Raw genomic sequence first — 12,431 nt, 5'->3', positions numbered from 1 at the left:
AAACTCCTTTCTGGCTTTTTGGCATAGTATTTTGTGACATGGTATAATTGTGAGACATTGATTATTCTAATCAATACAAATATCAACCAGAGCTTAACAAGTACAATAAAATTTGACTATAAAACCCATTCAAAGATGAGGAAACATCAGTTTGTTGGGTTTGTTAGATACTGGAATGAACTTCAGCAAGTTTTTCAGTTTGGTTATTGTTAATTACAGTTTGATTGGGAATTTTTATATAAATATTGGGAAACAATAAGATTATGAGCCCTTGGGAATGGGTCTGATAATCTGATCCCTGGTGACATTGGGATAAGACTTGACATCATAAAAAAAATGAAAACATTAAAATTTGATTGTAAACAATATTTTTATTGTCAGTATCAAATGGATATTGTTGTAAATGTTGCAATATGTCTAAAATAACCATTAGTTTGCTATAATGCAGATATGAGTGGTGACTGTAATGATACAGAGTTCAACAAAATGAGTGTTAGAAAAAATGGGAGAAAATATTTATCACATAAACTAAATGTCATGTCTAGAACTTAAATTAAATAGCTTGTTTAATATGAATATATATGTATATTTTGTAATGAAATGTTATATTTGTTTTATCAGGTAATATAGTGAGTGATGGTAGATTGGTACAAGATACTGAGGGGGTACAGAATGCTCATTTTGGTATAACAAAGTCGGGAGAAATTTTCACTGGGTAAGTTATAACATGATTATATATGGTTCTTAATGTATTGTCATATGTTATATTAGTGGTACGATAATTTTTCACCAAGCCATTGATTAGATGTAAGGTGTTCTGGTCTAGGTAATATTATTAGTATGTTCTGAGACAATGAATACTTGAATGGGATTTACTTTTATAACATACAGGAGGTGTATAGTAATGATCATTCAGACTTCAGAAATGCACAGATATGAAATTTTGAGGGTCGGTCCACAATTTCTACAATTTATGTATAATAAAGATAAGCCGTTTACTGTGTGTCATTCTTTTGGGAAAAAGTCTGAGTCTATGGAACGTTTTGAATATTGAAAGTAAATGAATAATATTGGTAAGCTGTAAAGAAAAAAATATCACAATAATAGGCAAGTTATAAATTTTTGGACTCCATTTTGCTTTTTTTTAAAGGAGTCCCTTTTCTGGACCTTTCTATTTGTGGGTGGGGGGATGTTAAATACTGCAGAATGAAATAAAAACTATTAAATAAAAAAGGATAATTATGATATTTGGATATACATTAAAGTCATTTGAAATACATTCACTTCCATATTTAGGAACTTTCAGAAAAAATAAATTTAGTTTTTGTTTGTATGTAATTGTTTAAAGTGATTGACAAGAAATCATATATTTTTACAGATATCTGTCCGAGATCGACCTAGTTAAAGATGATTTCTTACAACTAGTGGGTGGGGTAATCTGGGTTCTTAAAGACGGCCACGATCATGTAGACGAAAGTATAAACAGTGAGTGTAGGGATACAGAAGAGACGGGCACATTGCAGACGTTTGCCTCCGTGATTTCTGCGAGAACTCTGGTCGGTCACGACAAACAGGGCCGAGTGATGATAATGCAGGTCGAAGGGAAGACAGGAGTCGCTGGGTAAGTGTTTAGCTTTTCTCGATCAAAATACCACTTGGAGCCAGTAAGATTAATCACTGAAGTTTGTACCTTACTAGTACCTTGTTTATGCCATGACTGGGATTCAAACTCACAATTTCCCGCTTACTATTGAAAGTTATAATGCTCTATACCACTGAGCCAAAGAATCCAATTCCTGATGCAGTTGTGTGAGGTTGTACTTATAGTTATTCAGGTTGGGGGCACTCAGCCCTAACAATTTAACTCGTTCTTAACTACATAATTATTCTTTCCATTTAATTTTAGGGCAAGTTTGTATGATGCTGCAGGTCTGATGAAGGATCTTGGTGCTGTGAACGCCATAAATCTGGACGGTGGTGGGTCATCAACCCTCGTCATGAACAATACTCTAGTCAACCATCCCTCTGATAAATGGTAATTATTGTCTTATTAAGTTTCACAAAAAGTAAGGACAATTATAGCGACCCAGTTTTTTAGCTCGACTATTCGATAAGAATAAGTAGAGCTATTGTAGTACCCCGAGCGTCGGCGTCGGCGTAACCACTTATGTTAAAGTTTTTGTAATAGTTTAAATATTTTCAAAGTCTGTTGACATATGGCTTTGAAACTTTGCACACTTGTTCACCATCATTACCCCAACCTGTAAACAGGAGGAGGTAACTGTATCAAGCATTTTGACAGAATTATGCCCCTTTTTCGACTTAGAATTTACGTTAAAGTTTTTGTAATAGTTCAAATATTTTCAAAGTCCATTGACATATGGCTTTGAAACTTTGCACACTTGTTCACCATCATGACCCCAACTTGTAGACAGGAGGAGGTAACTCTATCAAGCATTTTGACAGAATTATGCCCCTTTTTTAACTTAGAATTTATGTTAAAGTTTTTGTAATACCTCAAATATTTTCAAAGTTCATTGACATATGGCTTTGAAACTTTGCACACTTGTTTACCATCATTACCCCAACCTGTAAACAGGAGGAGGTAACTGTATCAAGCATTTTTTTTACTATCAAGCACTAAGAATAGTCGAGCGTTGCTGTCCTACCGACAGCTCTTGTTTGGTTTGAAAGTCAAAAAAACACTTTGTTTACATTTAGCTACTGTTATAAGACTTGAAAATCTTACATCAATTTAAATTGAAAAAGATAATAAAGAAATACAAGTATACATGAAAATAAATTCAAAATCAATCTTTATGGCAATAAACAATAAATAGAGGATATTGCGCGAGGGTAGGTTAAATACTAGTCACGTAAAAAAAATTCAGTAGAGTTCTTTTAAGCCTTTAAATGTTCTTTAGATATAAACTTCAAAGTTCAGGCACGAGGATACATGTGCATATAACAAGGTTTTGAATTTTATACTTTATAGCGGGAAATACAATTGTGCCAGGAAAATATCTACAATATTATGCGTGCACGAGCCGCATTGTTTATCCAAAGATTGCAGTGGACATGGTGTGTGTGAGTTAGGAGAATGCCGTTGCCATGGTTATTGGAAAGGAATTAACTGTGATAAATTAGAATGTCCAGGGGACTGCAGCAATCATGGTGTTTGTGCTGAGGGTATGTAAACATGTTTTATTTCAAACTTTAAACCTGCTATATTTGTGTAATGGATTTGCCCAGTTTTTGAATTTGGAAAATTCCATTTGAGCCGCACCAGGACAAAACCAACATTGGGGTTTGCGATCAACATGGATCCAGACCAGCCTGCGCATTTGCGCAGTCTGATTAGGATCCATGCTGTTCGCTATTAGTATCTCTTTTTGTAATAGGGTTTGTAAGTGAACAGCATGGATCCTGATCAGAGTGCGCAGATGCGCAGGCTGGTCTGGATCCATGCTGGTCACAAACGCACTATGTTGGTTTTGTCATGGAACAGTCCATTTGAACATTAAGGAGTTGAAATATCGAAATATAAAAGTTGAGCTACAGACAGTATCGAGCCTGGTCAGACTGGTCGAGCCTGGCTCTATACTAGTGATTTCATGTAATTATATCCGATTCCAGCAAATAAAGGCTTAAATATCATCTAAACTTATCTTGGAACCATTTGAATCTGTAGGTTTCTGGATTTAACAAGTACTGGAGCCATGTTAGGAAACATGGCAGCTTGAACTTATATGAAGCCATGATCCCATGTCAAGTGGTTTAACACCCTAACCACTAGGCCACTGCTTCTGCTTTGATACATAAATCTTATGTTGTCCAATTAACTTGGTCAAGAGCGTTTACCTGAAGATGCATATGTTTGTTTTTATGGCAAGACATGCATATTTTTTCTGAATTTTTAAGTTTTATTTTTTTTTTCATGGAAGTGTATATGTTATAAAAGACTTCATTTTGAATCATGAAATATATTTTATGATTTCAAGCAGTTGGGTGTATTTGTTTACCTGGTTACCATGGTAAAAACTGTTCCTCCTCGTGTAAAGATGGTTGGTATGGTAACCAATGTGAGCAGCAGTGTCAGTGTGAGAATAACGCAACCTGTGATTCAATCACCGGAGAATGTTCCTGTGAGCCGGGATATTCGGGACGTCTCTGCCAATATCGTAAGATTTTTGTTATACATGCAAACAACCCTTTATATGGGGGCCATAACACCTGTCAGAAATCTTTAAAACCAGATATATTATCAGATATTAGGGGAAACTAAAGTTTAGAGAGATACTTTATTAGACTGTGAATATTTATATATACAGATATGCAATTTAAGTTTTTAGAAATTTGTTTTCTGCGTTTTGTTCCTTATGCATGTAAATAATTGTGCCCCCACTATAGGGTGGGGGGGGACATTTAGATTTACCCTTGTGATTTAAGATTTCAATGGATTTTTTTAAATATTTTGTTATTATTTGCTTAGCTTGCTGATGTGCAATTGGAATTAATTATGTCAGTATTTTTATGCCCCCGCCATATAATGGCAGGGGCATATAGTGTTACCCTGTTCCGTCATTCCGTCATTCCGTCCTTCCGTCATCATCAGTTTCCGTTCATTATCTTAATAACCCTTGCACATATTGAACTCAAATTTGACATATGGATATGTCATGAGAAAATACAGGTCAGGTTCGAAATTGGTCATGGTTCGATGATTTTTGGCAGAGTTATGCCCCTTTTACATTGAAAATAATATGAAATTTTCAGTTTCCGTTCATTATCTCCCAAACGGTTCAAAACATTCAATTCAAAATTGACATATGGATATGTCATGAGAAAATACAGGTCAAGTTCGAAATTGGTCATGGTTCGATGATTTTTGGCAGAGTTATGCCCCTTTTACTTTGAAAATAATATGAAATTTTCAGTTTCCGTTCATTATCTCCCCAACGGTACAACACATTCAACTCAAACTTGACATATTGATATGTCATGAGAAAATACAGGTCAAGTTCAAATTTGGTCATGGTTCGATGATTTTTGGCAGAGTTATGCTCCTTTTACTTTGAAAATAATATGAAATTTTCAGTTTCCGTTCATAAACTCCCCAATGGTACAACACATTCAACTCAAACTTGACATATGGATACGTCAAAGGAATGCGCAGGTCAAGTTCAAATTTGGTCATGGTTCGATGATTTTTGGCAGAGTTATGCCCCTTTTACTTTGAAAATAATATGAAATTTTCAGTTTCTGTTTATTATCTCCCCAACAGTATTAAACATTCAACTCAAATTTGACATATTGATACGTCAAAGGAATGCGCAGGTCAATTTCAAATTTGGTCATGGTTTGATGATTTTTGGCAGAGTTATGCTCCTTTTACTTTGAAAATAATATGAAATTTTCAGTTTCTGTTTATTATCTCCCCAACAGTATTAAACATTCAACTCAAATTTGACATATTGATACGTCAAAGGAATGCGCAGGTCAATTTCAAATTTGGTCATGGTTCGATGATTTTTGGCAGAGTAATGCCCCTTTCACTTTGAAAATGATATGAAATTTACAGTTTCTGTTCATTATCAACCCAACAGTGTTACATATTCAACTCAAAATTGACATATGGATATGTCAAAGGAATGCGCAGGTCAAGTTGGAATTTGGTCATGGTTCGATGATTTTTTGGCAGAGTTATGTCCCTTTCACTTTGAAAATAATATAGATACATCTTAGGAATAAGCAGTTTAAGTTTGAATTTGGTCGTGGTTCAATGATTTTAGACAAACTTATCTTTCCTGAATGTTGGAAAAATTTTGAACTTTCAGTTTCACCACTCATACTTTTGTGGAAATGTATATAGCCATTATGTTGGCTACAAATATGCAATATGCTATTTTTAAAAGGTTAAGACTGAATAATTTCAGTGCCTTGAACATTGTATAAAAATGGTTTGTGTTAACATTGAAAAGTTTTAAGGGCTTTGAACTTAGAATGAAAAAAATAATTTGTGCAAACAAATTTGGAACTAAATATTATAACATTTGAAATTTTGGCTGCATGCGGGGGCATCCGTGGCATGATGACACATTTCTAGTTTTGTTCTAGGTTGTAAGCTGGGATTTTATGGCAGTAAATGCAGTAATGAGTGCACATGTGAGGAAAGCTGCGTCTGCAATCCTGTCACAGGGGCGTGTAACTACACATATACTCAGGAAGATTATCTTCAATGTAAAACTTAATATATATTTATGTTTTTAGCTTGTCTGTTTCAAAAAAAAGTTGAGCTATTATGATTGCTGCATCATTGTCGTTGTTGATTTTTGTTTTCAACAACCGTCTCTTTTTCCTCAAAGACTTAACAAAATATTGAACCTCCTTACAGCAACACCTCTCAGAAGCAATATTCATCTTCCAAAGAGTGTTTCTCCACACGGGTTGTTCTGTAGGCTATATTTTTTTTTTAATCTCAATAAAAAGCATGTTGGAAATTTCTTGATAATTATCAGTAATACTTATTCAGCAAAAGATAGTTGTTTGGCTAAACAATTGAATATGAATTTGCCATAAATCTTTTTTTTGTGTAATTTTTTAGCTGGTACATGTTTTGTAAAGAATCTAGAGCAGAAAAGGGAGGTGGAGTTAGCAATGGTCCAACAAAAACAGTAAGAGAATCTTATTTTAAAACTTGATTTAAAGGCCCATTAAGTCCCTGAAATGTTATCATTTTTTACTCTTTTTTTTTTTAAAGAAAATCTTTAGTTTTAGTTTTTGTTGCAGTCTTCCCAAAAATTTACTCATTGGCCATATAGATTTAATATCTTTTGCATCTTTTGTCTTTTGGCAATTGGTATGGTTATAGTGATTAAGTATTTTGCATGGATCATGGTCAAAATACTAATTTGTTTACAATTTGCTGCCTTTATGACACATTACTGCATGTTCTGTGCTACTTTCCTTAATTCCTTAATAGTTTAACATCTAACATGTTCTAAATCCATTATCAAAACAATATTACACACATGGTTGACCTTTCTGTAGAATTAAACAAATTATTTCTGAGGCATAATATGCCTTTAACCAAGAATTGATATGTTTCTGTATAATCATAGGATCAATAATTTTTTACTTAATATGTTCCATTATTTAGACACCTTGTTGAATAGAATATTGATCTGAATATGTCATTGCTCTTTTATTCTCATTTATATATAAAAATCTTTAACACATGTTGTCCATGATTCATTAACATTAGAGGAAATTCAAAATATCACGTATCTGATTTTATATTTTTCATATGTTATGATAATCAATTACTTTTTAGCTCGACTTTTCTATGAAAAGGGGAGCTATCCTACTTGCCCCGGCGTCGGCGTTAGCGTTAGCGTTAGCGTTAGCGTTGGCGTCACACCTTGGTTAAGTTTTTCGTACCACCCCACTTTATTTCAGAAGTATTACAAGTATGGCTTTGAAACTTACCATACTTGTTCACCATCATAACCTCCATCTACAGACAAGAGTACATAACTCTGTCAAGGTTTTTGACAGAATTATGGCCCTTTTTTGACTTAGAAAGTGTATTGAGCTTGGTTAAGTTTTTTGTACCACCTCACTTTATTTCAAAACCATTGGAGGTATTGCTTTGAAACTGACCATACTTGTTTACCACCACGACCTTCATCAACAGACAAGAGGACATAACTCTGTCAAGGTTTTTGACAGAATTATGCCCCTTTTTGACTTAGAAAATACATTGAATATGGGTAAAATCCACTTATTGCCTTAACCCTTTGAGATATTGCTTTGAAACTTTTAATGCTATTTCACATCATTACCCCCATCTGTACGCAAGAGAAGGTAACTCTGTCAAGGATTTGTTTTAAAAATTAAGGCCTTTTATCGACTTAGAATCTTGGTTAAGTTTTTTGTACCACCTCACTTTATTTCAAAACCATTGGAGGTATTGCTTTGAAACTGACCATACTTGTTTACCATCACGACCTTTATCAACAGACAAGAGGACATAACTCTGTCAAGGTTTTTGACAGAATTATGCCCCTTTTTGACTTAGAAAATACATTGAATATGGGTAAAATCCACTTATTGCCTTAACCCTTTGAGATATTGCTTTGAAACTTTTAATGCTATTTCACATCATTACCCCCATCTGTACGCAAGAGAAGGTAACTCTGTCAAGGATTTGTTTTAAAAATTAAGGCCTTTTATCGACTTAGAATCTTGGTTAAGTTTTTAGTACCAGTCCACTTTTTGACTGAACTGTTTGAGATATTAATTTGAAAGTTGGAATACTTGTTTACAATCATGATTCCCAAACATGTCCAGGAGAAGGTAATTCTGTCAAAGATTTTATTTGAATTATGGCCCTTAACTGTCAATGTTTTGTATTATAGGCAAGCACTAAAAAAGTCGAGCGCGCTGTCTTACGGACAGCTCTTGTTGTATCTGTCGTGGATTACTATTAAAATGTTCACCAATAACAAATACAAATGTAATGCTTTTTGATAATGTCACTTTGTACCAAAGACAGAAATTTTGAAAGTGAGTGAAAAAAATAGATCCTTAAAAATTTAGATTTTATTTTCTGTCTAAGCTTCTTTACTGTCTAAGTAAGCTCATTATTTAGTGTCTGACTAAGTTCATATGCTGTTTAACTAAACTCATTTACTGTATTAGTTCATTTGCTGTGTAACTAAGCTCATTTGCTGTCTAAGCTCTTTTGCTGTCAAACTAACCTCTTTTGCTTTCTAACTAAGCTCTTTTGCTTTCTGAGTAAGCTCATTTGGTTGGCTGATCAATATAACTATTTATATTTTTACTGTATATTTAAAATGAACATTTTTCCAAACTAAAATCGAAAAAAAATTATGGGATAAAATTACTATTGTATGATTTAAAATTGTATCAGCTTTTTATACGCCCGTTTGAAAAACGGGACGTATTATGGGAACGCCCCTGGCGGGCGGGCGGGCGGGCGGCGTCCAATTTTGTCCGGAGCATATCTCCTACATGTATGGAGGGATTTTAATGAAACTTCATAGAAATGTTCACCACTATGAGGAGCAGTGTCGCGCACATGAACCAGGTCTCTAGGTCAAAGGTCAAGGTCACACTTAGAGGTCATTGAAAAATGCTTGTCCGGAGCAAAACTTCCACATGTATAGAGGGATTTCAATATTACTTGGCACAAATGTTCACCATTGTGAGGCGGAGTGTCGCGCGCAAAATTCAGATCCCTGCGACCAAAGTCAAGGTCACACATAGAGGTCAAAGTTCAGATAAAACAATGAAGATGTGTATATGGACCATTTAGTCATCATTTATTGAGGGATTGTAACACAAATGGTCATTATCAAGACTATGGCTGTGATACATATAATTAAGGTCAATATATACAAGGTCAAGGTCACTAAAGATGATGAAATATCCAGATTTGTCCGGAGCATATCTCCTACACGCATGGAGGGATTTTAATGAAATTTCATAGAAATGTTCACCATTATGAGAAGCCATGTCACGCACATGAATTAGGTCTCTAGGTCAAAGGTCAAGGTTACACTTAGAGGTCATTGGAAAATGCTTGTCCGAAGCAAAACTTCTACATGCATAGAAGGATATTAATATAACTTGGCACAAATGATCACCACTGTGAGGCAGAGTTTCCTGTCCAAAATTCAGGTCCCTGCAGCATAGGTCAAGGTCACACAGAGGGGTCAAAGTTCAGATAAAATATGAAAATGTGTATTCGGACCATTTAATTATCATTTATTTAGGGATTGTAACACAAATGGTCATTATCATGACTACGGCTGTGACACATGTACTTTAGGTCAATATATGCAAGGTCAAGGTCACTAAAGATGGTGAAATATCCAGATTTTGTCTGGAGCATATCTCCTACATGTATGGAAGAATTTTTATAATACTTTATGGAAATGTTCACCACCATGATATGTATTGCTCCATGCATGATCCAGGTCTCCGGGTCAAAGGTCAAGGTCACACTTAGAGCTCATTGAAAAACGCTTGTCCGGAGCAAAACTCCTACATTCATAGGGGGATTTCAATATAACTTGGCACAAATGTTCACCATTGTGAGGCTGAGTGTCGCACGCAAAATTCAGATCCCTGCGACCAAAGTCAAGGTTACACATAGAGGTCAAAGTTCAGATAAAAATTTGAAGATGTGTATAGGGACCATTTAGTCATCATTTATTGATGGATTGTAGCACAAATGGTAACTATCATGACTACAGGTGTGACACATTTAATTTAGGTTAATATTTGCAAGGTCAAGGTCACTGGAGATGATTAAATATCCAGATGTTGTCCGGAGCATATTTTCTACATGCATGGAGGAATTTTAATGTTACTTTATAGAATTGTTCACCCCCATGAGACGTAGCGCCCTGCACATGAACCAAGTCTCTAGGTCAAAGGTGAAGGTCACAGTTAGAGCTCATAGAAAAACGCTTGTCTGGAGCAAAACTTCTACATGCATAGAGGGATTTCAATATAATTGGCACAAATGTTCATCATTGTGAGGCTGAGTGCCGTGCATAAAATTCAGGTCCCTGCGACCAAGGTCAAGGTCACACATCCTGTGCATATCTTCCCTACTGATTTGTTTTAAGGTTCATTTAACAACACAGTGCCAAGAATAAAAACTTGCTTGCTAGATAACACTTATCCATAATGCTCCCATCTCCATCTAAAGCTTTCGTAAACGGGCGTATTTTGTGACTATGGCACCCTTGTTGTTGAAGAGTTACCGTATGCAAATAACATGTATTTCAGTTTGGTGATTAATGCTTTGTAGTTTGACAGCTAAACTTAGTATTGACATATAAAAAATTAATTGGAAGAATTAATTTGAAGGGAAAAATGTTTGTAAAATATATATTTTTTTATATTTCAGAAGTGCAATAGTATCTGTGATAATCACAACTGTAATAGCAGTTATCAGCATAGTGTTAAACATTGCCCTAATTTGTAAAGTTCGCTCAAAGTGCCGAGATAAAAACAAGAAGAAGAAATATAAACGTGCCAAATCCACCAATGGTAACGTGTTTTTATTCCAAGGACAGCAGTATTCCAGTTTAACATCGTCTACGCCCAGTGACGAATGTGATGAAACTGCTCTCATCGAAAAGCCAAAAGATTTTGTGTCATGACGTCACTCAGGGTGTTGCGTAAAGAAAAATTAGCCATGCCATGACAAAACCAACATAATGGGTTTGCGTCCAGCATGGATCCAGACCAGCCTGCTCATCTGCGCAGTCTGATCAGGATCCATGCTGTTCTATTACCAACCCTATTACAAGTAGAGAAACTGATAGGGAACAGCAAACTGCATGGATCCTGATCAGATTGGCGGATCAAAGGCTGGTCTGGATCCATGCTGGTTGCAAACGCATTATGTTGGTTTTGTTGTGATGCGCATTTTATTATGTAATTTATTCTAAATTGATATTATGATTTATCATTCCTGTACAAAAGATACTGTATATATCCAAGGGTGGCCATGATTTGTTGCCCTAAGCATTTTTAACCATTCTTGAATGATGCACTATATTTTCTAATGATCTAAGCGTTTTATGTTGAAGAAATTTGGCAAATACATTTAATTTACTTTGTTGTTAAAAAATATCCAACTGTTTTCTTTCTAAACAAACATTTGTTGAGACTTTGTGACACATACACAGTAACGGTGTTGACTCGAGGACAGGGACAAATATAGGGTACATGATAATATGTTTGTTATCCTGGTATGCCAGGTATAAAATATTATTGGCCATATCTCGGGTTAGCCCAAACTTCTGTGATGTTACAAATTTTTTACATATTTTGAAGTTTTTAAAATGTTTTCTATAAATTTTTCATATGAAGAAAAAAAATTTGCAAAGGGACTTTTAAAATTAAAAAGCTTTTCATATTGAACATGAAGATCAGAGGGAATGGGAGGTGCATCTTGATTTCCTAAACTTTTCATTAGGGAAATTTTTAAAAAAATGCTTAAAAAATACCTTTTAGTATAAAGGAGAGGTTCATTTATGACATTGACCTTTTAATGATGTTGCTGTGCTCTGTTTCTTGGGGAATCTAGAAGGGAGAATTTTTATTGTGTTTTCCCTATTGTACAATTTTTGCTGCACATACACTAGTGATAATACTCATGTTTTTAATTGTTGCAAAAAGCAAATTACAGTTTCATAGTAAGGATCTTGTCTAGGGTCTCCTTTTGGCAAATGAAGGTAGGCAAAATTAAAAAAAAATTAGGAGATTTTTCCTTTTTTAATTGGGGAAAAAAATATATGAACTTGTGAATTGAAGGCTCTACCTTGACCTTCAAAAATTAAGGAAAATCTATTTTCAGTATTAGTTTTTTTATGTGACGTTTGTGT

The 12,431-nt window shown here is 34.7% G+C and overlaps 1 protein-coding gene across 1 annotated transcript in view; it reads left to right on the top strand.

Moving 5' to 3' along the window:
• The window catches only part of LOC132723442 (N-acetylglucosamine-1-phosphodiester alpha-N-acetylglucosaminidase-like), a 30,874-nt gene extending 19,658 nt beyond the window's left edge, over positions 1-11,216 (top strand). Inside the window, exons 3-10 of the mRNA XM_060708167.1 lie at positions 622-715; positions 1,379-1,621; positions 1,907-2,035; positions 2,996-3,189; positions 4,002-4,181; positions 6,118-6,240; positions 6,605-6,674; positions 10,946-11,216. Of these exons, the coding sequence (XP_060564150.1) occupies positions 622-715; positions 1,379-1,621; positions 1,907-2,035; positions 2,996-3,189; positions 4,002-4,181; positions 6,118-6,240; positions 6,605-6,674; positions 10,946-11,201 (1,289 nt within the window). The 3' untranslated portion in view covers positions 11,202-11,216. The remainder of the gene's footprint in view (positions 1-621; positions 716-1,378; positions 1,622-1,906; positions 2,036-2,995; positions 3,190-4,001; positions 4,182-6,117; positions 6,241-6,604; positions 6,675-10,945) is intronic.
• The last annotated feature ends 1,215 nt before the right edge of the window (positions 11,217-12,431 follow it).

Source organism: Ruditapes philippinarum, unplaced genomic scaffold (assembly GCF_026571515.1).
Source record: "Ruditapes philippinarum isolate M1 unplaced genomic scaffold, ASM2657151v2 ctg4974_1_1_1_1, whole genome shotgun sequence".
In the NCBI taxonomy this organism is placed as follows: domain Eukaryota; kingdom Metazoa; phylum Mollusca; class Bivalvia; order Venerida; family Veneridae; genus Ruditapes; species Ruditapes philippinarum.
The sequence above is the reverse complement of the archived record's forward strand: the minus strand, read 5'-3'. Positions and strand labels throughout refer to the sequence as shown.